The 27,207-nt window shown below is 40.3% G+C and overlaps 1 protein-coding gene across 1 annotated transcript in view; it reads right to left on the bottom strand.

The window, feature by feature from the left end:
- The window catches only part of LAMA3 (laminin subunit alpha 3), a 105,309-nt gene that overhangs the window by 23,250 nt on the left and 54,852 nt on the right, over positions 1-27,207 (bottom strand). Inside the window, exons 31-48 of the mRNA XM_058819149.1 lie at positions 26,297-26,436; positions 25,811-25,926; positions 25,081-25,292; positions 24,077-24,281; positions 23,316-23,460; positions 22,398-22,538; positions 20,884-21,048; positions 17,859-17,960; positions 16,839-16,922; positions 15,647-15,877; positions 11,805-11,918; positions 7,989-8,098; positions 6,134-6,214; positions 4,655-4,761; positions 1,919-1,969; positions 1,393-1,544; positions 754-864; positions 550-661 (exon numbers count right to left, since the gene is read on the bottom strand). Of these exons, the coding sequence (XP_058675132.1) occupies positions 550-661; positions 754-864; positions 1,393-1,544; positions 1,919-1,969; positions 4,655-4,761; positions 6,134-6,214; positions 7,989-8,098; positions 11,805-11,918; positions 15,647-15,877; positions 16,839-16,922; positions 17,859-17,960; positions 20,884-21,048; positions 22,398-22,538; positions 23,316-23,460; positions 24,077-24,281; positions 25,081-25,292; positions 25,811-25,926; positions 26,297-26,436 (2,379 nt within the window). The remainder of the gene's footprint in view (positions 1-549; positions 662-753; positions 865-1,392; positions 1,545-1,918; positions 1,970-4,654; positions 4,762-6,133; positions 6,215-7,988; positions 8,099-11,804; positions 11,919-15,646; positions 15,878-16,838; positions 16,923-17,858; positions 17,961-20,883; positions 21,049-22,397; positions 22,539-23,315; positions 23,461-24,076; positions 24,282-25,080; positions 25,293-25,810; positions 25,927-26,296; positions 26,437-27,207) is intronic.

Below are 27,207 nucleotides of genomic sequence, written 5' to 3'. Positions count from 1 at the left end.
TTCAAGATTCCCAAATGACAGGGCCAACATCTTCTCTGAGATGGATCTGCTTTGTTAATGAATTCAGGAATAGGCTTGTCTTATTTTTTCCTTAATGAAACGGATCCATTTTCCATTAATTCTATTAAGATTAAAAGTATCCCATGACCCACAATCAGAGAGAGCAAGATGGCATTGGCCTTGAAATTCGTCCCAAACGACCAAGTTCACAGCAATAATTTTAAGCTTCTAACTTTAAGGAGCCCATGATAACAACCCAAAACAAAGTTAGACTTAAAATACTCTTCAAGCCTAGGATAGTCCAATTTGTTGCTTGAAATGTCTCTGTAGTGAAGCTTCTCTGTCCCTTTTCCCTTCATAGGGAAGGTAGGGTCCTAAACTAACCTTATATATTAGATTTCTAACAGGACGAGTGAATATTACAGCTGTGACAAAATTCTGATTTACAAAGTTGTTTTCTAAGAAAACTTCTTATGTGGAATTAAGAATATTGTAAATAAGCTGAAAAGACGCTATAAAACAAAACATGAGCTAGAAATTATTTTTTACCTCGTATATTGTTGACCACTACTTGTATTTGTGAAACCAAATCCTTTCCTTTCTGATGAGTTTGGCCAAAATTGTCAAATAATCTCTCAGCTTCTTTGTAGTTCATTTCAGCCTAGCAAGGAAAAAAACTATTAAAGTATCTGGATACAGCATGCTAACACATAGTCAGGAGACATGTACTTTTAAATTGATTTGATAAGTCACCTTTTCCTGGAGAGCATTTACATCACGATTTAGTTTAACGAATTCTGTCTCCAACTCATCCACCTTAGAGCCTTGATTATGAACAACAGAACGGTAATTGTTCAATAAGACCTGAAAAGGAAGGAAAAAATTAATCCAATAAGTCACCCACTGCACACTAGACAAAAAGCAAAAATGTCACTGGATTAAATCTTTACCCCAGGTAAATAAAAGAATTACTGATATGAAAACCAAACAATTCCTTTCCAAAACCTGAGGGTTTTATCTGGGGGTATAGCAACTGCTATTCCAACCAAAGAACCTTTTTTTAGAATGAATTTTGGTAACAGCAGGAGGAATGTTGGGGGTTTTCGATAATGCAGTGACATGAAGTGCTTGAAATAGACATAACTAGAGGGACACCTCAGAGGCGTAACTTCCAAGGGGAGCAGGACTCAGAAAAAGCAGAGATAGTGATTCTGTTTCACAGCATGACATGGAAACCACTGCTACCTTCTAAGAGGTGAAGCCCAGTGCTGCCAGCATCTGGTATCTGGAATCCAGGGTTGATGCATATGACAAAACTATGGCAAAGGTTCCTGGGTTCATTGCCTATCCACTTAATCTGAAACTTACTTTTCTGTGTTTCTGTGTGCCTACCTTTAAGTCCTTGATGCGTGTTTCCAGGTCTCTCATCTGCTCCAGAGTGTGGGTACTTGCATGGACATTTTGCAGCTGAGACTTGATGAGCTGAAGCTCGTCACCTATTGTGCTCAAATCCTTCAGTAGTGTAATCACACAGCTGTCACAGGCTGGAGGGAGCAGTGGAAATCAATACATATCCTTGATATTTTACACAGAGAACATTTCACTGAACACATTAGTAATGATGGAAAAGCTCTGAAGTTTGTCACCTGGTGTAGTCAGAAGAACAAAGGCAAAACAAAGCCTACAGCATTAAGGAAAATGACTTAAGTCAAAAGTAAGGAGGAGATTCCATTTACACCTGACTAGATGTGCATCTCTTTAATCATTTTTCCAAGTACCTGGGTGAATATTTGTTTTTAAAACATTCATTACAGGATATCTTAGTCCTTTTAAAACTATGTCACCCTTAAAAGAGTCAGCAGTATGTATTCAGAGCCAGTTGAAAGTGATCCAACTGCAATTCTATTTAATCACTTACCGTCACAATCTTCATTGGGATCCACATCTTTTGGTTCATTATTGAAACATTCTGAAATCACAAGAAGGTCATTAGTAACCCAAGTCTCCTTATGGAAATACTATTGTATTTTTTCCCCTCACATTTCATGTTTGGCAGCCATTAAAAGGTGATGCTGCCCTTTCATAAATCCATATCCACTATGAATGAGCTGAAATACTCAGAAGGCTTGAGCATGCTAGAACATTCAACTCCCACTAATGCCTTGATGAAAGCAACACCTTTTCCATCACTCAAAGGAAACCTACTGTAACCCCACAATATATGCTATTTGGATAGGAGCAGGAGACCCTCTCAAATATATTGCTAGAATTTGCCTAGAATAACACCACCAGGATTGGAGACAAGATTATATTGTTAAAGCACTTTATCCGGGACATAGGTTCAAACCCCTTTGTCTACTTCAGTATCCAGGTTCACACCACAGGTTCTGATTCCCCGAAGAATGTCCTACCCAGAAGGAGCTGGGAAATATTTATGGCCTTCCTTCAGGCCTGCCACAGCTTGCAAGATTAAGGTATTAATCAAGCTTGAGAAAAATCCACAGCGTGTGTACATGGATGGAGGCACTGTATGTAGGACAAGACATGCAGCTTGGACCACAGATGCAGGTCATATATAACAAACATTGCCTTCAGACTTTCCAAAAAGCCAACACAGGTGATTTCCTGCCCAATGCACTCTTTTGTTTGGTATTTACAAACCTTGTTATAAGAGGTGCATGTCAAGTAACATCCTAGGATACTAACTTCTAGGATGCAAGAGAGGAACTGGCTCCTAAAAATGTCATCATATAGGACAGGAATCTCCCCATCTTGATGCCCAAGTTCCTTTTACAGGCTTGGTCCCACTGCTAAACTGTCATCTCCTCTTGAAAATGAAAAGGGCCACGCATCTTGGTCAAAGATTGAACCTGATAATCTTGAAAGTCTTTTTCCAACCTTAATGATTCTATGCCTTTTACTCTAAGGGGAAAGGATGCACTCAGTATAGGCTGCCACTGTCAAGAGTCATCAACAGCCTGCAGCTTGTGAGAGGATACAGTGATAAAATTGGACCTGAACTTTACCAGCAGCATGAAACAGCCTGGAACAAACCGCCTAGCCGTGCCATTTCCTTTGGCACTTGCACATTAAGTCATCGGGAAGTTAAATGAGGTTGGTAGTGATTACCGCTGCCAGAAGGAGACAAATCATAAAGGATGTGTTTTTAAGAGAATGAAGGAAATTCCTCCAAAATTCAGACATCCCTGCAGTTCTGCTGTTGTGTAGTTCAGCTAACAGCAAGCACATTTTAGCTGTCACCATGAAGTATTAATTAAATAAAACTATCATTACAGCTTGCGCACCAACAACATCAGCCAAGAAATGGTGAAGTGCTGGCCAAGTGCCAAACATCATGCAAAGGGAACCTGCTACAACATGCTGTGCCAATGATCACAGAGGGGCTTATTCCTAATGCAGAGAAAGGGACTAATGCTGATCAGGAGGTGTACTAGGAGGAAAACAAACTGGCTTGTTGAATATTGCCCTATGGATTAGTTGTCCTGGCAAACTGCTGCTTCAAAAAAGAAAGGAATGATAAAACATCAAACACTGCTTGGATTTGTTCCATACAAGGTATAATAGAGATGTATTACTTCAATGATTAAATATGAAATGAGAACAAGCTATTGAAAAATTGCACCAGCTGCCAACAGCAGTTCACATCACCTGCTGTTTCTGATTTCTATGGCCAAGAACAGACAATGGGTTCCTTGCAGTTACTAGACTGCAGGATGAACAGCAGTGCAGAGAAATTAGGAGTACAGAAATATTGGAGTTATTAGTTGGAAACTTTGCTAACATATGAGGAAGAAAATCTGTCTACAGGGAAGGAAAAGTGAAATGTTATTGATGAATGAAAATATGGGAGAATCAAGGACATTTCAGGAGCAGTGGCCTCTGTATTTCTGAATATAAAGGAGTATCCTAAGGGACTGAGGTGAATCAAGGTAAAGACATTCTGAGGAATGTAAGATCAGGCTCTTTATTTCAAAATTCTAATAGATAAAGCAAACCTATGCCCATGGCATTATGTAAGAGCTTACTAGTAGTGAAGTACATGTGTGACTGGTTCTGGGAAATCATTACTGTTTTAGCTACAAGAGCAGTGTAGCAGGATTTATAAAAGAGCCTCCTGAGTCAGGTTCTAACTTCCATTGCAAATGCAGGAAGCTTGGATACCTAAGACGGCAGTGCCTGAAGTAGAATATGAAGATTTCATTAAACTGTGCCAAATACATTTTAAAAAGACATTTAAAAAGACATTTTGAGGATGTTCAGTTTCCTAAATCCGTAAGACAGACTGGCAGGATATGACTTAACCCTGTCAACAAAGGAACCATGATATATTTAAAAACACTGCCATGAAACAAAAACAAAAACTTGGCAGTATTTATGGAGGGAAATACAAGACAAAACCATTTAAAAGGGTAAACTTGATGACTCATGGACAGCCCTTCTATTACTGTGGTGTTGTGTTTTAGGAAATTTTATATTTTGTAAAAAAATTATTTACATGTCTTGTAAGCCTAGATCTTTCTTTCAGTTCAGCTTATCCAAGTACCTTCCTCCTTTTCCTTCTTTGCTCCCCAAGGAGAAAACAATGCTCCCCCTTCCATTCAGAACAATGCTCCATTCACAGGCCCTCACATACCTCCAGTCAGGTGGTCACAGCTAGCCAGCTGTCCATTATTATTACAGTTACATTTCTGACAGAAGCCTTCATATTTTTGTGGATTTCCAAAATATCCAGGAGCACAGCTAGATAAAGAGATACAAGTAATATTTATTACATAGTTGAAACTAATTCTGTGGAATATACTTTCCCTTGAGATAAAAACCCAGTTATTCGCCTGAAGAAACTTTCAAGAACTTTTGATTTCATGTCTTGACTTAGACAGAAATAATGTATTTTTGGTTTACAGTATCCTCTGCACTATGCTAAAAATATCTTTGTGAATGCTGCAGAATTTTTTTCTAAAAATAAAACTCCCACAGTGCTCTTGCAGGAATAATTCACTTAATCTGACAAGAATTTGACAAGGCTTAACCAAGCAAACCATACCATTCTGGTCTGTGATCCCAGCACAAAACATGTACTGAGGGGGATCACACTGCAAGCACAGCTGAGATTTCCAACAGCAACAGCACTGAATGACATCATCACCCTTCTGCTGTGTGATACCCCCTCTTGCCTCCTGCCAGCAAAGCAGTCTGTGTGACTGAGCTCTAAATATTTTAAAGGTAAAATACATTGTTCACACCGGATAGGTACTATTCCTAGAAGTCACTCTGTGGTAAGATCTGTAAGGGGGATAATGAAGGATCAAAGGGCCATGATGAGCAGCTGAGGTACAGCTACACCTGGAACAGAAAATACCTACAAACTGCAGATTAGACAGGGTCAAAGGCACCAGTCTTGGAGGACAAGACCAGGTCCTACTGCAGGTCCTGCCTTCAGATATGACATCATGACCTATTAGCTTCAAATTTGCAAACCAGACAACATCACTCCATTACAGTTCAGTTCTCTCTGGATTTGAAACTCAGTGAAATTGGGTCCTCTGGCTGCTTGAAACTGCCCTGTTGTTCCTCTCTTGCTTTGCTAGACTGCTGCAATGTTCCAGCAAAAGAGATGGCTTCAGCCTGGTGTGTGTAAGCTCCAACTGAGGAGCACACCAGAATGATTTGGGATGAAGGACATGGTGCTAAATGTTACATGGTTGCTGTTGGATGAGACCATGGAGGCAACATTGTACACACTGGAGGAAAAGGTGAAAATGTTTTTAGCTTGAAAAGGGGTGAAATAAGAGGGAGTCATTATTACCAGAGTGCAGGACGAGGCAAGGCATAGGGCATTTCAGCAAAGGGGCAGACACCTCTTCTCAGTAAAAATGGTGCAGTCAGTAGTCTGTGGAGAATTGCTTACATTTCCCCAGGGAGTATTGGGTTTTTGAGTGGAATTACACCACAGCACCACTCTTCAGCAGCTATTCATATAAATAGTTGCTCCTTATGGACATACATACTGTGCATAGGTGCATGTCCATATGTCCACATGTGTCTGTCCCAATACAGACATCCCTCCTTTTATCATCTCTCAAAATTCTGTTTTGAGAAACAGGTTACTCACCGCTCACAGCGAGCTCCGGTGTAGCCTTCTCTGCAGAGACACTGGATTTCTTCACCATTTGCCACACAGCCAACTGCAAATCTTTGAGAAGAAGCAAAAATATTATTGGGAGCACATGATCAAATAGGTTTGACACTCTAGAGGTTCAGTTTAATGACTTTCAGATTAAAATTTTTTATACCACCAAATTATTACTTCTCAGCTAATTTAATTGCCTCTAGATAATTTATTGTGACTAATTCTTTGAAGTTTATTTTTTTTTTGTGCAAATCACTTCCTTAGACTCAAAAAATTATAATTTCCTGGCCCTGTGGCCTGAGTGTAATAGTTCACTACCCAAAGGAATTCCTAAAATAAACCTTAATAGTGATGTCATAAAACAAGTCTGGGTAGCTATTTTATCTTAGTAGGCAAGAACCAATAGCCTGTGCTAGACATACATTTCCTCATGTTTATACACCTTTCCTTTTCAATGGATGAGAACACTAAAGGATATTTTTATGCAGCTAATGTTATTTAGGGTTTTTTTAACCAAGGCAAAGTAGAGTGGTGCACAATTTTTGGAATCCCAAGGATCTGGTAAACACAATGAACTTTTTTCTCTGCTCTTTCAAGCAGATGTGTCTAGATTCAAAGTTCAATGTTTGTGAAGGAGAAGGCAGGATGTGAAGCAGGGCTGTGTTTGCTATTTTAATTTTTTAATCTATGAACAGTTAGATAAAGCAAGTCTGTGTATCAAAAGAGAGGTCTGCACTAAGAATTACTCGAATTTGACTGGATGGAAAATTGTCAACTCCAGTAATGCCAGGTGGAGTGCATTTCCTATGTCCAGAATGATATTCACCACCCTCATCTGCAGTTATGAAACTGCACAGGTTTATGGTCTCCCTAGATATTTCAGAGCTCTGAAGGCAAATGATGACTAAAAACATGTTCAGTCAGCCTCAGGCAAGCACGTGCAGAAGAGGCTGTCAAAACCAGATCTATCAGAGAGTTCTCTGATAAATTATAAACCTGTCTATTGTCTGGTGGTGTAAATCTCCTACTTAAGGTTACATGGTGTGTGCTAATGCACCTGGCAAATACCATGTGGTGCCTTTAGCAATTTATAGCTTAGGGTTTGTTTGGTTTGTTTTAAATTTGATTTTATTTACCATGGTTTGGAAGTGACCAATGATGATAATCTGGCTAAACATACCGTGCATTTAAAACGCCATTAACTGCTCAGCTTTGAAAGCCTTGGCAACCTTATTAGATACAAGTAAGTTTCATTTTTTCACTTTTCATCTCAGTATGTTTACCCTTTCAAACAGAACTTCCACAGGAAAAGCAATCATACTCTAAAACAGTTCTAGATATGTGCTTAAGACCTTAAATGTTTTTATATTACTTTTGCATCTTAATATTTTTTCTGAATTCCTGTAAAAGGTTCACCGTTTCACTGTTTTCTCTTATCTCCTAGCCAGAGTAATGGTGCTAAACACCTTCCATTCCAGTAAAAAAAAAAAGGATTCTGGATATGCCCAGTAAGGGAAAAGACCTCATGGTAGATTTCTCATTATAAGGAGAAGTACTGGTGGTTTTGAAAAAAAGCCCACTTCTACTGTCTGGGTCTCCCCAAGGTTATGCGCAGTGGGCCTCTGAAGTTCAGGATCTGAATGAGAATTGGCATACTCAGCTTACTAAAAAAGGCAATGCTGCAAGACAGACCACCAAGCTCTCAATAAAAGAACAGAGAAGATCATTATATTCCTATGGTAGCAGAGTTTGGGCTTTGGGAGTTTTTTTTCCTCTCTCCCTCTTTTTTTTTTTCTTCCCTCCCCTGCTTGACTCTTCTTACAAGCTTTTACTGTACCTGTTTGTATATGGGCAAGGGCATTCCCGGCAGGAACCTTGAGTGGCATCTCCAAAATAACCATCTTTACAGTGCTCACATTTCTCCCCTGCAGTATTGTACTGACAGTCCTTTGAAAGGAAATGAGCAAGACATTTAGCAGTACTTTAACACTCAATATGGCTTTACTATTATTTAAAGAAATACAGCCTATTTACTTAGAGAATATATTCTTTTTCTTCCATATAAGCAAGCATTTATGGCCAAACTGCCTTCACAGCCAGGATAGAACAATTTCAGTCCATTTTCTAATTGTGCTAACAAAGGACAATTTCCTTCCTCTTGTGGAAAAGCAACAGATAAATAAGTTGAATTAATCATCTTTTTAAAGAAACTCAGCCAGATTCACAGTTAGTAAAGGAGCATTCCATTAATGCTGTCTTCATATTACAATTAAAAGTCACTACATTTATATAAAACTTTAAATGTTGCATCTTAACACTACTTAGAAGGCAGATACCATCTAAAAGCATGCAATCAATTGAGCCCAAGTACATTCCTTTAAAAATCTCATTAAATAAACGCAAAAATTGTTTCATGTAGTAGATTCAGACCAGAATTGAATTTCATGTAGTTTCTCCAGTGTATGTGTTACTTGTATTTTTCTGTAGTAACTGGAATAAATAATAGAAAGCAAAAGCTAAGAATACTATTGAAACTGATGCAGCTGACCTCTTTTCCCATGATAAAATTGTTGGGAATTGTATCTTGGTTTAGAAATATTCTTCATTCTAGTGCTGTCTAATTGTCATACATTTATATCTTATGGGTACAGAATAAGGAAGTTGCCTTTGCATTACCTAAAGCGTTGCTAATTTAAAATAGAAGTTGTTCAAATACACGAGCAGCATAAAAATACATAAGCAGCCATAAGAAAAATATCAAATGACTAGCAGTTCAGAGGCATTCACACTCCCAAGTTCTACAACTGTTTGTCTTCTGTGCAACAGACTGATCAAATGTACCACAGAGCTGAAGGCTTACTAACAGAGCAAAAGATGGAAAAAAGGAAGCAGGAAATCAGCTGGAAGCAGTCACTGAGCAAACTGTGCTTCCATTTCAGGGACTTCAGTGGCTCAGGGCTATATTTGAAGACCCTACTACCATGACTGGCAGAAGAGGGGTGCTTTTCCCTACAAATGAGAAACAGCTCTGTCTCTCTCATCTCCTCTAAAACTCCATTCTCCTTCCCATTTCTCCACACCAGATTCCCTCAACCACAAGCTCCTCCCTCAGGTGGTAACCCCTAATTTGTTTCCATTTTGGTTAAAGAACTATATCTGTGGTTCATTGATAAAAGGTTCTGATTCTGGGAAAGAACAGGAGAAGCTCCAGTTCCCATATGAGCCATTTGACATGAAGTTAAACATCAAATATCACAAAGGCACTATGTTTGCAAAAGAAACCATTTTAAAATGTAGCCTCTATGAAAGCTGGTGCATATGTTCCTGCAAAAGCCTAACGGAAAATTCAGAACATTTCTAAAAAATTACTGTCAATTTTCATAATCTTGAATAATAAATTCAACTGCAGAAAGAGTAAAAGAAATGTATTTAAAATATCTGTGCTGGTTTCTTCTTAGAGCAACCTCCTCCCAAAATGTTATCCCCTGGCTTTTTGTTTTGCTCGCTCTGTCTATAGAAACTGAAGCAATTCTGCAATTGCAAAGCAAATTTCAGCTATTTCACATATAAGCCACCCTAAATGTGCCATGCTGCTCCTCTAGATACATGGCATATAAAGGCTGGAATTCCCTAGGCACAGTGCAATGAAGCCAGAGCAGCAACTCCCTCATGGGTCTTCCTTCAGGTTTTACAGGGTCAGAGACAGCTCTAGAGTCACAGCATCTCCAAACCAAGTACTGCAAACCCTAAAGGAAAACTTCCAGCTGACTGCATATGCCCCCATATGGTACCAGGGAGTCAGAGCAGTGTCAGGGCTACAGCAGAGCTGCCGAGGTTACGTCAAACACGTGGGGCTCCGTGACATGAAGCAACATGCCATGGGATCAGCAAGTCTCAGCACCATGCTGCTGCTGAGGGAATGTGCCTTCCAGGAGGAAGGGCAGGGACCACGAGGACACAAAGCCTGATTAATGGCAGAGAAATGCTTTTTCCCTTCACATGAGAACCAAGGTCTTCATTCTTCTCCACCTCCCCCTGCCCTCCATTGTTCCCCTCTTCCAGCAGCATGGCAGTGCACTCCTCTCCCTCCAGCAGCATGCTGCAGTAGGAGAGCGACTGCCTGAGCCAGGGAGGGCTGTGCTGCTCCTGCACAGGGAAAGGAGCCAGCCTGGGCTTAGCCTCCCTCACAAAGCCTCCTCTGGAGGCTGTCACTGGAGAGACACTGACAAATGTAGGTACTCAGGTCTGGGGCTTCAGGTGAGGAGCAGGAAGCCAAGTGAACAAGCTTTGCACTTTGGATGTGGAACTTGATGGCTCCACAGTGGGAAGCCTCCTTGTCTTCTCTGCACCATGTCAGGTTTTTGTCCCATGGCTCCTCTACTGAGAGACAAACTTGTTCTTGGTTGGGCGGAAGCTCATGACGGAAATAAAGGCCCTCAGGGCTTTCATTTTTCACCACATTATTCTGGATGACTTTGCCTGCCCAGGACTAAGGGCTGATTTAGCTCTACCTATCTGAAAGTTAATCCAGCTGTGAGAAGGATGAGATAAAGAAAAACTTAGATCACATACTTCATGAGGTGAAAGTAAAATTTTCCTTCATAATTCTAATCTGAAGTGAAACTTCTTGATCTTTCTTGCTGCGCCGCAGCACTTTCTTGTCACAGCCTGCCCTGCCCCTCCAAAGCAGCAGCCTGTAAGTCATCTCCCAGAATGTGCTGAATTGGTTTATAGTTTCCATTAAAGCAACAGGGTTGGTTGAAACAAAATCAGGGAGAATGACATAACACGCAGGAATGCACCGCAGGCAGAATGGATGCTCTGCGAATGAGGAAGAAGTAACAGAAAAGACAGACCATGAAAGATGTTGGCAAGGTTCTTGTTTGCACAGTAAATGAAAATTAGTAAAAGCTTTTCAAGGGGGAATTTTTCAGGATAAGCTATTCAAAGAAGCATCATGGATACACACTGGAGAAGCACAGTCAGCCAAGTGTCACACTTCCATTGCTGAGGGCTGATCCACTCCCATGGGGCTGCTTTGGGTTTAATACAGAGTGCCAGGGAGCAAAATCTACCCCACCACACCTTCAGTAAGAGCTGAAATCTTCTAGTTAATCTAACTTCTATTACTTTTGTTTCATCTTATTTAATTCAATATTTTTAACTCATCCAGCTGTAGATTATGATTAGTGAAGATGCACTGAAGCTGATTAAACAAGGTTCTGCAAAGCCCTATGCTATACATGAATGTGCTGTTTGTCATCATCATACAGACATATCCTAGTATATCTGTATAAAGTTCAGGACTGCATAACTCAGGATAAGACCCAGGATTACTATAAATTACAAATGTTTCCTTATGTAAAAGTTTGGTGACTTTTTTGTAACCAGGAGCAAACAAAAATTACAGGTGAAAGAAAGAAATTAAGACAAGGACACAAATTCATCCAATCAATCACAGTTACATTAAATGTACATTTAAGTGTACCCATCTTATGCTCATTAACAGTATAAAATTAAGAGAATAAGACATACAAGGATTACTCTTAGTTCCTTGGAATTTAACAATACTCTATGGTCCATACTGCAGTAAGAGAAATGTTGTTTACTCCTTTTCTTCCCAGTAATTTACTGAATGTCACTAATTACTTACAATACATTTTCCACTACCATCTTGACATCTATTTGAATTTCCGTTGCAGTTGCAGGGCACACAGCGTCCAGCAAATATTCCTTTATTCTCACGATAAAATCCAATGCCACAGTCCTAGACATCAAGAAGCAAGAAAAAAAAATGGTGAGCATTGGTAGAAAGTTTTATATGTTACAGGAAGTGCATTTTGAAAGTGTTTTCTATTTCTAAGGAGTAGTGAAGGCATGAATTTCCTCTCAAGCTCTCCTAAGCTCATAATGTTGCTTAATTTTTTTAATGCAGTAAATAACAATTAATGGAGATGAAGTTTAGTCTGAACCCTGTGCTTTAGACACTATGGCAGTGATGGTTTAATCATTTTGACTCTAACCCCTGAGAAAAATACATTTCCTGTGGCTACGTACAAAGGTGTAGAATATGATTTCTAAACCACAGAAAGTATTTGAGTATGAGAACATTGTAGTGTGAATCTAAAGAAGAGCACCTGGAAATCTCACACACTAATTAGTGGCTATATCTTGATAATAATTTCCCTATTCCTTGGAAACAGTTCTGGATACCTTTTACATACATTCATCATGACTTCCACAATTTAGTCTACCAAGAGCTAAAGGCACACCTAGACATAGCTAGGTGATGTAACAAAATATACAGTGGTCTAGTTTCTAAGTACAGGCTTGCCCTGGAGACAGGGAAAGCATGACAAGAATGTTCCAACTATTGAGGGCACAGGAGCAGGAGCACAGCCTGTCAGATCAGAGCTGGATTTAAACAGGGAGCTAATCCAGAGGGACGTTCTGAATGAAGGAAGAAACATCAAGTTTGTTTACCTACAGCAGGGAGGTAGTAACTAATATGTTAAAACCAGGCTCTTGCTTGGCATGAGCAGGGAAATCACAAGGAATTCCTCATGGGCATGAAGTCCTGCTGCATACAGATCAAAAATCCATGCTCATCTTCTCCTGGAATATTCTGGGCACACCAACCACACTAAAAACTACCAGACATCAGTCTGTACTTCCTATTCTGTAGCTCTTTTCTCCAGGAACTAAGCTGGCATGGTGCAAGGAGGATCAAAAGCTCACAGAAGCGGGGAGAAAGCCGTGCTCCCCACGAAGGCAGCACCTCCCAGGTTCCCGCCTCCAGCAATGTTCTTGTGAGCTGCACCTCTGCCTTGCCTCTGCCTCACGGGCAGGGGCTGGCCCCAGCAACACACAGAGAACAAGTGACAGATGAACTCTAAAGCCATAAATCTTTCCTCGTAGTAAGTGCACCACCAAGACTGATGGAAACAATCTGAAGAGCAAAGGGTCTGTGGGATTGTGTCACAAATCATATTCCAGTGGTTGGAGGCATAAGTATTTATGCAGAGGCAGGATTAACCAGAGAATTTTTCAATGACAGAACTACCACAGGGAAAAAAATACTCATCTCTCACAAAGCAATCTCAAAAAGAATATTGAATTGCTGCTGTTGAAACAGCAATCACTACTGCCATCTTTGCCTTTTCTACATGCAGGATAATTGTGGAAAAAAAGAAGTATGCAGAATACTAATACCATCAACAGCTTTGAATACTGACTTCAGTATGAGCAAGGACTAAATTTAGAATAGACAGCTGAAGTTTTTCAGACAAATTTATTAAAGAGTGAATATTTTCCCTGAACAACAGGGAGCCAACATACACAGCTTCAGAAGAAACCAGGGCCTAAAATACATTAAACAGCATGACTAAATACATGCTCTAATGCATATAGATTTTATTTACTTAAAGTCTCTTTTTGGAGAGAAAAATAAATCAGACATTTTAAAAATACATCTAATTGCATTTGGAAAAAAATCTGTACAGCCTTTTGTTTTTCTATTTATGCTGTCTTTAAAGTGACACATTTGGAGTACGTGGGCACATTGTTTTTGAAGCAGCATTTGTGATTCCACACAAATGACAAACTGATTCCACATGAAGATAAAGCTCCAGGCACTTTCAAGTGCTTTTTAGGATCATTGTTTTCAAGTAAACAGCAATTTAAAACAAATCTCTTGTACACAGTTTTGTTAGTAAAGTACTTTGAGACAAAAGGTTAATCTTCTCATTACTTCTATATTAAGTAATATAGAAGTTTAAACTATATTAAGTAATATAGAACTTGTTACCAAATCAGTTCATTTAAAAACAAAGTGAAAGAAGGAAGGAAGTGAGGAAGAAAAAAATGAGCAAATTACCTCTCTTGGATAAAAATCCATTTGAACTTGTTGCCACTGACTCCTCTCTTGAAGGTGGGGATAGGAGAGCCTCTGCTGTATATCTTGTGCTAGGCAATGCCCAAGGGACACTAAAGTGACAACCAGCCATCCTGCATTTGTTGGCCTCTGTGCTCGGGCCATCATTTTACTTTGGCTCCCCTGTGACCATTCGCTGCTCTCCCTTCGGTGCTCACTGTTCTTTCTCTTATTACTCCCCCTTCTTCTCCAGCTTCTGACTCAGATTAATGAGGTTTTGGGCCAGGATGGGCCCCACCTTTAAACTTTATCCGTGAGTCAAGTCGCTCGGCACACAGCACCGCTCCTGAGGTTAACAACCCTGCAGTTCCTGTAGCTCAATATATACCTAAGTCAGGGTGTGGCAGGCATCACCTCCTCCCCACCTAAGGCAGCCAGACACAGCCTGGTGATTAGAGCAGTAAATCACTGGCTGAGTAATGCTGCATAAATATACAGGGATTACGAACTTCCCAGTGAATGTCTTGATCACTTCCCTTAGCTTTGTATTTTCACCAGGTTACATTAAAAAAACCCCAAAAGCTTAATTTAACCAAGGCAGTATATTGAAAACAATGGGATGGCAGTAGAATTTTCAGTCAATGCTCATCAATTTGTGTGTGGCACAGAGCAATGGAAGTGTGAAAAAATCAAAAATACTCATCAAATGGTTACTCTGTAGATGATGAATTAGCTGTCCTGAGCAGTGGATGCATACACAGAATGTAAGCCAGTCATACATGATTTTGTTCAGTCTCCCTGCAGCTGCTCCAGCCTAGATACTAATCATTCATTTTCAATTCAAAAAGCTTTTACAAGGTTAGTACAGCAATTGCCACTTTATGGTAATACTCGACCATTTTCAGAGAGTAATTCCTCATATTTTGTGCACTGCTTATCTCTCTGGTGCTTTATTCTGCTGCACTGGGTGCTTACACATGGCAACAGCCAAGCTCTAAGCTAAGCAAAGTAACAAGCAAAAGAATTACAGCTACAGGAACTGCATCAAGGACAGGATATACAGCTGTAGTGCCAGGCTTCAGCCAATAGCATTATTTTGCAAAGCCTACACTATCTTTCATAAACGCATCTCCAAATATTTTTTGCAAATACGTTAATTTCAGTTTTCACATGTTTTTCTACACACATAGTATCCTGAATTGTCTGGATTCAGGCTACTTCCCTTGGACCCCGCTAAAATAAGAAACACCGGGAACCTTCTCTACCATGTGTGGTCTCACAGACTTCCATTAAGTCAATTCTGACCTGCTCTCCAGTAAAGTAAGAGATTATTCAGCCTCTCAGAGGGTGTCATAGAAGAATCCCTCACCATAGGGCCTTACATATGCAAAATTATGCTTGCAGCTCCATAAAAGCAATCACAAGTAGAACCACAATCACAGTAGAACCACAGTGCTTCTCAGACGGTGAAAGCACTCAAGCCATTAAAAGTGCACAGGCTTACAGGAAGCACACTTAATTACTTTAACCACCATCCTGCTCCTCTAACCAGCCCAGTACACATAGCTGTAGGCAAAGACACAAGGTAATGGCACAGTGTGGAGGCACAGGGTGTTTCCTACCTGGCACGAGTCACCGGCGTACCCGGGCGGGCAGTCACACATCTCCACGCTGTGCGCGACGCTGCCGCTGCCCTCGCTGCTGGCTGCCTCCAGCCCGACCTCCCCGAGCGCCAGCCGCTGCGTCTCCGTGAAGTACAGGGCCCGGATGTGCAGGCCATCCAGCCGGGACAGGAGGGTCAGCAGCTCTCCCCGGGACACCAGCTGGCCGCTGCTGGCGTGCCTGAAGCTGCCCTGCACATCAAGGGACACAAAATGAGCACAGCGCTGCCCTGCACATCAAGGGACACAAACTGAGCACAGCACTGCCCTGCACATCAAGGGGTACAAAACGAGCACAGCGCTGCAGCTGCTTGAAAGAGTAGCTTCAGAGAAGACCTGAGGGCAGAGAAAGGGAGAAAACATGCTGGAGTAGACTTGCCTAGTGCCAGCTGGTGTGGGGTAATAGAGTCCAGGAGCGCAGACACACAATGGGTGGAAAAAAAAATAATGCGCATGAAGAAAGGGTGTAGCTTTGACTGTGCAAGGTAAGTATGGCTTTGAGGTATTAAAAACTGAAGAAGCCTGTAGGTTCTTCAGTCATCCACATTTCGTTGAGATATCACCCATCAAACCATAAAAACGTGAAGACCAATCTTTCAAGGCTTTCTTGCTGTTAATAAACACTGCATTGCTGAAAATGGAATTTGGCTTGAAGAAACATCTCCTTTGCCTGCATATGAAATAAATTACCCAGTTCAACCTTCTGAGCACAGGTTTAAGGTAGGAATAATCCCTGCTGAATTCACCTACCTGAATGTTGGGACACCCCATTCTAAACTAGTACCTAGACACCAAGGAAAACAGATAACAATTCATTCCATCCCTATTAAGTAAAGTCTGTGGCTGCAATGAATCACCTTCTATTGAGGACTGATTCACCATTACTCCATTGGCCCTGGAGGGAATGCTATGGGCTATATTGGACAAGATGCCCAGCCCAGAGGTGTTAAAATTAGGTGTCCTGAACCAGGACCCAGGTTCATTGTGGCAGTAAAGAGAGATAAAAAATGTTCTTTATATTTATGGTCTACGGTGTTTAAGTTTATATTCCTCACCATTACCAAGTATTTGGTATTTCTGCACCTATTCTGCATGTGTGCATTTTTCTGTGACTCTGGAAAGAAAAGAAGGCCATTCCTTTTTCAGTTCTTACCTCAACCAGCTGCACTCGGCCATAATATTGACGATCAGGCAGTGGGTTGTTGGGATCTATATAAACAACTTCCATGTGTTGGCCCTATGTGAGAATGAGGATATAACATTGCTGTTTCACTACTTGTTATGGGGAAGTGTTCAGATACAATAAAATTTGGTGAAGCACATTAATCCTGTTGTTTGGGGGATCAAAACTGAGTAATATTAGGAAAACTGTACACCTTTTTTTCAGAAAAGTGGTGTAGTGGGCACTGTGTTCTGGTGCCAGCAAGGTTTTCACTGCTTTTGCCTATTAACAACCTTGTAAAACATCAAGAGAATCAAATTAATGCTGATCACCTTTCAAAGGAACTAGTTATTACCTTAGAATAAAAATGGTTTTGCATTTTGAAACACTCTTTTTTGTATCCCAGTGCACCAGCAACTTTGGGTATTATGGTAGCAGTTTATGAGGTACATTTCCCAATAAGAATCCTGGAGCATTCAATTTGTATTTCTGATGGGTTGAGGAAACAAAACATCCCCTTGAGAATCTCAACAAACAGATTTTGGCTCTAAAGTGGTTAAATTAAAAAACTGTGAACCTAAATTGCATATTTGTTTCCGTCCCTTGAACTCTTATAATTATGCTTAGTTTTATGCTGAAAAAAAAATCTCAGAGAACATGAGATTAATTACACATGAAATCCAGGGCATCTTTTGCAGAGATGAGGCCATACTTGTTGACAAGTGTGCAATGCATTGATTATTTTTTTTCCACAGGCATATTCTACAGAGAAAATCCCAGTTTATCTGTTTACTTGCTCTGCAAATCAGTTATGCTTAATAATATGTTACTTTGGCAACAGAGACAGATGTGTTGATGGTTTTGAGCAAAATTAAGTAAAATCACTTTCATAGAAATAGTTAATGGTTTTAACAGTTAAATTAATGTTTCAATAGTTAAGTCCACTATTTGCCATAGTTGTTAAGTAAGCATGTATTGCTTATAGGAAAAAAATAGTATTTTAAAGCTTACTGTTAGTCGTATATCAGGTTTCTTATCCAGAAGAACCATGCCCTCGCTAGGTAAGCCAAAAGATTTCACTTGGTAACTTAGGAAGCCACCATATGAAGAAAGCTGTAACAAAATGCACAAGACCAGATATACTTTACTGCACTATTGGTTGATATTAATGTAAATTTTTATTCCATTTTATCTCATCTTCCAGCACTATAAATAACACATTTACTCCTTGTTCTTTAGAAAAAATATGAAAATATTGCTGTTTGGAAGAAGTTACTTTCTATTTTGTTTACTGTGTGTATCTGACATATGGGCAGATACTGGTTTCTGAAAGGTTACCTGTGTCATGGGTTTTTTTTTTTTCATATTTCGGTTCACACCACCTGTGTCATGGAGAAATCCCATGGTTACATAAATATTGCTCTTCCCCTGACTGTACAGAGCAGATTTTGTGCATCAAGAACAGACATCAGACTGACAGTGAAAGTGGTGGTGAACCTCATGAATAGCCATGGATGAAAAGAAGGCAGACTAAGCATGTTTAAAGCCAGCATTTTCTAAACTTACTGCAAACATGAATGCAATCAGGATTCCTTTGCCCTACCTTCAGGACAGGATTTCTACTGGTATTAGTTCTGTGGTAAGGAGACTATGCCTGTAGGCTGAGTTGAAACCAGCTACAGGCGACCACAGGTGGCCTCAGACGCAACTGAACACGGGGCTGCTGCCCAGAACAGACACAGGCAAGTGTGGCTGAATTACCCAACAAACACAGCACGTCCCTGGTGCTGTGTCAGGGACTCAGTACAAAACACCCTGGGAGCACAGGAAGCTCCAGGCACAGCCTAGATAGCTTCTGTTCCAAGAAGAGCCTCAAAGGAAGATTTGTGGGCACCATGTGAAACCAGGCATTATGCCATGGATGTCCTATTTTGGTTTACCTTTCTCATTTGCCCTTACATCTTATCCTTGGTTTTGCCATGGAAGAACTGCTTTGTCAGGTCCTGCTCTACTACAGGGAAGCACCAGCCTTTGATCTACACTCCTCTGCATATCACTGATGAATTACAAACAAAACACTGATATCTCAACACTAAATTTGTTCTGTGGATCATAGGTCCATAATTAATGCCATTCTCCTCACACAACTACATTTTCAAAAGCATCATTTGGAACACTGGCTATAGTTTGCCAACACAATCAATCACCCTGTATAAATGAATTCTTTAAAAAAAACATAAGAAAATTCAAATTAGAGTTGATTTCCTATTTAACATGTTTCAGAACTGCACCATTTGAGAGGCTGTTAAATTACTTTTTCAATTTTTTTATAGGACAATATTGATGTTACAAACTAACCTCTGTATTCTGTAGTATTTATTTTCTAATGTCACAAATGGTCTGTTATATAGAATGATAAAACACAAAAGAAAATGCGGAGAACATGATCTGAATTTCTCAATTACTCTTAGTTTCTGTACTGCTACACATTTTATATTTTATTTCCTTTTAACTTTGTAAACAAAAGACAGAGAGAGGAAAGAAAATATACTCTGCTCAATATAAATGTTCCAGTGGAACCAGTTTAAAGGTTCAGATAATGGAAAACAGTATTTATACCCTCATCATAAAGAAAAATAGCTGAAGTGATCTTGTTCATATTTTCCAAAAGAGATGCTATCACTGGAAGCAGACCAAACCCTGATATTTTCAAAACACAACAACATGAATAACTGGTAAATTTATGAACTAGTAAACTCACAGCTAGATAGCATTTTGGTGGGACTTTCATTACTGCAGTGTTGCCTGTGTTAAAATATACACTCATACACAGCATACAGCAAAAGCAGAACCCAAATTACAACTATTTTATTTGCAGTGCTGTCATTGTAAATAAGAGCAAGTAATGGCAGGCCTAGGACCTAGGCAGGTACTGGGACATGCAACATAAGTCAGCACTGATCTTACAACACATCAGCCGTGTTTAAAAAGGGTTACTGCCTGCTTTATATCTTGTTACTGAACAACAAAAGTACTTTTGGTTTAACACTGCAGGTGATAATGTGTGCTTCAATATGAAATTCCTTTCAAAAATAATTTGTGGGCACTGAAATAAGAACCTTTATAATGTCAAGAAAAAGCACTCAAACTAAACGTGCTGTTCACCTGAGATACATATATATACAGCTCTGAGCATAGGAGAGCAGGAAGAAAAATACTGCTCTAGTCTCTAAAATAGGGACTAGGAGAAACTTCAAAAATTGAACCATCTTTCATGTCTTGGTGTCTACACCATTTGTTTTCTCTTGTGTGTCAGTAGGATCACATCTGAAAAGCCTGTGTGTCCTGCAATGGGCTGGTAAGGATTGGCACTGTCAGAGCTCCAAGGAGGGGGGCTCTGGGCCTGCAAGTCACCATTAGCAGAGGCCCCTGATCGGTGCAACCCTTAGGCTGAGATGCTGATGGCACTAACCATGAGCAGAAGGCTGCTCCCATGCACGGGCTGACAGAGCAGCCACCAGCCCAAGGAACACAAAGGGTAGAAAACCAGTTGATGCTCTTCCCAAGCAGCATATCCAAAGCAAAAGGCTGGGGGCTTTTGTGTGCCACTGAGTACATAATCAGCTTTTACTCTTTTGGAAATCTGCCCAGGTCATACTCTACAGAATCTAAAGAAGTGACAAGCCCTACGTGTTCTGGGTTTCAGAGCAGCCACATTGCCAAGTTCTACATGTTCTGGGCTTCAGAAAAGCAGCTGAAGGTACTACCTGCTTAAGCCATTGGAGCCATTGAGTTCTTGGTCATGCTATTCACATTAATACCTGTCTGGCACCAAGCAATATGATTAATTCTGTGTTATCTGTTAATTTCAAAAGCATATTCAGAAGTAAAACGTTGTGATTCCTGGCATGACAGGTAAGAGAGACAAGTGAAGAGAGACAAACTTATCTAAGAAAAACAATGAGACTCTTTACCAATGACACTGGTAAAGAAATGATTACATGTTACTAAACCAGAAGAGCTAAGTGGCATTTACCTTCTCTCCCAGGTAGGTTGGTGGTGCTCTCCAGTACAAATTTTGCACAGAAGCTGGCAATTCTTGAACATCAGCCACCACACTGTTACTGACTGGATTGAAAGTGACTGGAATGTCCATATGTTCATCTACTGCCTCCAAGCGCCAGTTCCTCATATCCACAAACTAATGAAAAACATAAAGCAAACAAAAGTTCGCCTCATCCTTTGTTAAAACTCTACCATCACCAAGTAATGAGAAGAAATTGTTTAGCCTCTGTAATTTCCTCAGCATGAGCTCTAACCCCTTCAGAGCCAGCCTAAAGTCTTTGAACAATGGATATTCCATGGACCTCAAAAGAGTGGGAAAATATGAAGAAGTGTCAAAGCTACTTGGGATGCAGGAATTTGGTTTGTCACCTGGAAACTAAATTCTGTCTTTAGCCACAGGAAGACATAGCCTTCTGGGAGTGACTAGGAATTGTGCACACAAATCTGAGGATATAAGCTGGAGATGCTTTCTAAAGTCCATTCCAAAATCAAATTTTTGTCTCTCAAATACAGAGTTTGAACAGGCTAACTGTGAGGGAGGGGACATTGCATGACATTTTAGAGAGGCAGGCAATGTAGCCTAACATCCTGCCTCTTTAATGCACATTTTATGTTTATGGCTGCTGTTTCATGAAAGACCATGCCTCTTTTTTATCATTATGCTGGAGGAAAGAGAGCATAATGTGTATGATGTACCAGAACAGTTCTGGGTTCTGGTGGATTGCCCTTGACTGGCCAGAGCAAAAACCCAAAAAAACCAGACATGTTTTCATAAACAGTTGTTGGTGAGGACAAGTAATGACTAGAGGAAGTTTTTTACTGATTTCACTTAGGCCACATTTTCACCTTTTCCTTGTAAACAGTAAAGGGCACAATCTGGATTGTATCTAGTCTTAACTAAACTCCTCATCCACCACTCTAGCTCTCCTCTTTTTTCCTTTCTCTTGCCTTTTTTCAAGCAGCTGTTGCCTTTTTTTTTTCAGTCACATTATTTTTCAGTCTACAGCCATTTATGCTACTAAAATCTTTGTTTCTCACACTTGATGTCATGTCTCTTTTACAGGGAGATAAGAAAGCAAATTTTCACAATCTCTGTAGAATGTGTCACACAATTCTTAATGCATCTCTAATATAGACATGTAAAATGATCTGTGCTTATCAAAGCATCTTGAAGGAGATCATTGACTTCAATGATGACAAAGAGTTTGAAGATAAAGCAAGCACGATAAAGGCCAGCTCAACTTCAGTCCAACTAGTGACTTGTAAACAAACAGGTGAAAAGCACCATTTCTGCTGAACAGCACTTTCAGACTACTCCTAATCTTGAGAAAGCTGTACTAAATCTTCACTTGGAGAATTGTTTGGAGAAGATTTCTCATCCTTAGAAACTACTAAAATATATTTTCAACTTTGGAAGAAATCTGGAATTTCCTTAATGGAACAAGTGTAAGTTCATGACAGAAAAAAAAAAGATCTTTGGTACACCTTGGTTCTACGACGATCCGTGCTGCGACAGCTGCTGGTTGCCCCAAAACAAAAGCAAGGTGTGCATCCCCTGGGGTTAGAAGGGTTCAGATAAAAGGATCCTGGTCTGCAAGTGTCACATGCTGCACCTTCAACATTCTCCTGTTAGGACAGAGTTCAAAGAAATTTCAGTGCTTTTCTTTTTGCTTTGCTGAGGTTTCCAAAATTTCCTGCACATGAAACAAATCTGAAAGAATGTGTATTTAAATGTATAGAAACAAATTAATGAAAATACGTGGCTGTCTGGATAGGCTATATTACAAATGCAAATAAAACTGTCTTGGAGGCTATCTCATAAGATTTCTTTGCAGTTTATAATCTGAAATGTGAACCACTGAGTAATATTTATTAGTCAGAGACAGCTGGTAACTTCCTTGCCAAAACCCTCCTGCTGGCTTTTGCAAACCCACAATATAAAAGGTCACTTGTGAAAGTTCACATTTAATTATGCAGATCAGAACAAAAGAAGATTTCCTAGCTATAATGATGTGGTAAAATGTCAACTGACATAATATGGCTAAAAAAAGCACGGGACTTGGTTAACATCCAGGAGGCAAGATGCAGATGGATAAAGTGGATCTGCGCAGGGTACAGACTGCTTCAGTGATTCAATGGGCATCCACTCTGCAGTTCTCTAACATCCTGCAAAAACTAAGACCACCGGTACAACTGACAGATATTGAAGCCATTAAAAATGGTATTTAATGTGACCATGATAATCTGTGCACATACTGCAAAGTGTGATGGCTTTGTACAGCTGCATTTAATTTTTACTGAAAATTTACTGATAAACTCACTTTTTCCACCCCATTATATAAGAAACAGTCACTGGTAAGCAAATGATGCTTGTGAATGCAGAAGTAATTTGATTTATCTGACCTTGCAAAGACAAGTTCCTGTCTGGGGATCACAAACATCTGGCTCTGTTCCATCTCTGTTACATCTACATGGCACACAGTCAGGGAAACCGTAAGTTCCAGGAGCACACTGATCACACCGACGTCCTTTTATTCCTGGTTTGCATCTTTATCAAAAAACACAGAAGAGTGAGTCAATAAGGGAGGCAGGAATGGAGCAGGGAAGGGAAAATAACACCATAGGTAGGTGGATATTCAAAGGGATTGCATGGCTGGGACACAGCTGTATGACTTCCACAGAGAAAAAGCAGCAGGTTAGTAATGTTCTCAGATTTTTAATAGCGTGACATTTTTAATGGCCACAGAACTGAGTTGGAATGGATTTGACTTTGAAGGATAAAAATGCGCACAATAGAATTAAGATTTCTGCAGCTATTCAGGGCTCACAGTGCAGAACTACTCTCTGTACATCAAGGTGTAAAACATGGACATGGAATATAGGTAAGCAGAGCTGGAAGAAGATTTATAGCTGGAAAATGTGCCTGGGCATTACTCAAGACATGCATCTGGTAACAGAGAAATGGGGAATTGTGAGCATATGAATAATTACAGGGGCCTCAATCACCCACAAAGCTTGGGTTAGTTTACAACTGTTCTCAGTGGACAGAATCCATTTTGCTCACACTGAAGTGCGAAAATCTGAAATTTCCCCGTCTCTCTCCAAACACCTGAAAAGAGCACTGAAGCAAACCATTGTTTATAATACACACAACCCAAATTTACCTGCATTGCCCACTGGTTTTATCACATTCTGGGCTTGTCACATCAACAATTCCTTTTTCTGAGCAGTTGCAGCTCTTGCAGCCAGCAAGGGGATGATAGCTGAAGTAATATTTCTCACACACTTCACATTTTGGCTTCACAGTTCGTGGAGGGCAAATGCATTTACCAGTCACATCATCACAAAGATGCTGCCCACAGTTGCATACTAGATCAAAGAAATTGTTTTACAAATCAATCACATCTCATCTTACAACAATCATTTCTTACTGAATATGTAACAAATACACAGAACCTTTATGTATAGAAAATATGACTCTTTTCTCTCATTAGTTTAAAGTTCAGGGTCATAGACACCAACTATGTGACTGCAACAATTGTTTCAAAGAGCAAGTTTAATGCTTGGCTCTTTTCCATGGATTGGTTGCTTAACTTCACCACAGACATTGTTTATCACTTGCCAAAACTGCCAAGGATTAGTTTTGGTGTCAAGGGCACACTTTTATAAAGCAATGTTTATAAACATGAAGTGTCTATGAAAGCAGCTGAGCTGTTGGTGTACTCTATAGATCTGTTGTTATTAACATCAGAATTTGAGGAATTAGGAATGCTGTGTCTCTGGTTACCTATGGAAAAGCTTGAAGGTGTAAAATGAGATTAAACATTAACAACTTGGAAATGATTTAGCAGTCAGTGCAGAAAAAACCCATTTCACTGGAATAGTGGCAATATGGATTTTAACCAGTTCAGCTGTAAGCCTACTACACCTGATCAGACAACACATGCAAAGAGTCACTTCTCCACAAGCTAGGTGTGCTTTAGGGGAATGGGATTTCTCCTGCCTTAAACTGGAAGCTATGCTATGTTAAAGCTAAAACAGCCTGACCAGCCTCTCACAGGATCAGGCTCTACAAAGAAAAGTCCGGTTGCAGTACCACCTGCAGCAAATTCAGAGGATTCAGCAGGTGGCCAGGCCAGGAGCTGAAGGAGTGCAAGCACACACTCACACTTGCAAAAGGGGAATCCATAGTAGCCGGTTTGGCACCGGCTGCACTGGCGACCGACGACATTGGGTCTGCAAGCACACTGCCCTCCCAGGGGGCTGCACGTAGGGCTGGTGGCACCTGCGCTGTGGCAGTCACATGGCAGGGCTCCGTTGTTGTAGAAAGCCACCAGCGACCTCACAGAGTCCTTACAGAAGGCCGATGATCGTTCTGGGCTGTTTAAATTGAAATATAAATCATGTCAGTGCTGGCACTCAGGATTGCTATGAGAGTGCTTTGCAGTGGTTCAGTAAATTAGGGTTCTGTCTTTCAAGCAGTTTGACATAAGGATGGCATCAGCACACATGCAAGGATATACTTGATTTAAATTGGGGTGAATAGCTTTGAACATGCAGGTAAGAGGTTTTATCAGAGCAAGTGTGGATTAGTTGTATCAGTTCAGACACGCCAAGCAAAATACCAAATACCAAAGATGGAAATAGCAAAGACAGGAAGATGACATAGATTTTCCTCTTTTGTACTGTGAGCAATAAAGCTCTACCTTTACATTGCATTTGCAATAGAAAGTCATGGAAAAGTGACTCATGGAAATTCAATAGGCTAGCATAAGCTGCGAAAAGCATTTTAATGTAGCACAATTATAGGGATTTAAGGCAGCTCTTTAACGCAGAGTAAAAGTATTATTATTCCTAGTTTGCTGTCAATGTTCTGTGTTTTAGAAAGTGATGCTTACTCAATATAAAAACTGTTTCCTCCACATTGGCTGATAAAATCAAATGACTTGTCCACTGTCTTTTTGTCAAGAATTGTGTAACTGTAGGTGTCTGCTGGAACAACTAAGATATTTTCCTTAAAACAATAAGAAAGCTAAATTGTACATTTCAGAGAAAAACAAAAAGATACAAGCTAAGGCATTTACATATTTAAATGTTGCTTCATTATACATTCTGGATTTTTTCAAAACCTTTAAGATTTTAACCAAAATAAGAGAATAAGCTTTGCATACTGCCCTCAAAGTTGTGATGCTACAAGCAGTGTACAACAAAAACAGTGCAGAATATCTTAAAAATTTAAAATAAAATCAGTGCAAAAGATCCTAAAAATCTGAAACACAACATTAAAAAAATTATTATTTTTGGATTTTGTCTTTTCATCTATCTGTAAATGAATGGTGGAACTGAGAATAACATTTTCAAGCACATTTACGTAATACACATACCAGAACCAGTGTTCTTCCATCTGGTATCATCACTGTAACAGAGACCATGGCTTCAGAAATGTCAAGCTCAATTTGGTTTGCTGCAACCACCTGAACCCGACAGCCAGAAGTATGAGGGCAGAATGAAGCATTAAAAGTACCTAGAAGAAAAAATATATTGGGTTTATGTGAGAAGGTTTTGATTGCAGAGGGCTACTGGGGTGGGTTCTATGAAAATCTGTAAGAATATTCTTCCATGTCCCACAGAGCCAATCCCAGTCGGCTCCAAGACAGACCCAGCACTGGCCAAGGCTGCACCTGACCATGGTTGTGCCTCTGGAATAACATATTTAAGAAAGGGGGAAAACTCCAGCTCAACAGCAGGTACAGCCAGAGAGAAGAGTGAGAACATACAAGAGGAACAACTCTGCAGTCACCAAGGCCAGTGGAGGATGAGAGCTCCAGGTGCTGGACCAGAGATCCACCTGCAGCCTGTGGAGGAGACCCCCTCAAGAGCACGTGGATGCCCAATAGGGTCTGTGAACCTCTGGAAATTCCACACTGGAGCAGTCTCCTTGTGACCCCATGGAAGGCACCCACACTGGAGAAGTTAGTGAAGAATTGCAGCCCAGGAGAATGACTCATGTTGGAGAAGTTGGTGGAGGATTATCTCCCATGTGAGAGATCCTACACTAAAGCATGAGAAGAGTGTGAGCAGTCTCTCACTGAGGAGGAAGGAACACAGGCAACCTGAGATGAGCTGAGTACAGCCCACGTTCTCTGTACCCATGTGCCACTCGGTGGGAGGAGTTGGAGAAATCTGGGAGTAAAGCTGAGCCCAGGAAAAAGGGTAAGGTGGAAGCAAAGTGTTTGAAACTTTGGGCACCTGATGCCTATCCAGGGTCAAGCCAACACAGCTCCATATCCCAAAA

The sequence above is a fragment of the Ammospiza caudacuta genome, chromosome 1 (assembly GCF_027887145.1).
Source record: "Ammospiza caudacuta isolate bAmmCau1 chromosome 1, bAmmCau1.pri, whole genome shotgun sequence".
NCBI lineage: Eukaryota > Metazoa > Chordata > Aves > Passeriformes > Passerellidae > Ammospiza > Ammospiza caudacuta.
The sequence above is the reverse complement of the archived record's forward strand: the minus strand, read 5'-3'. Positions and strand labels throughout refer to the sequence as shown.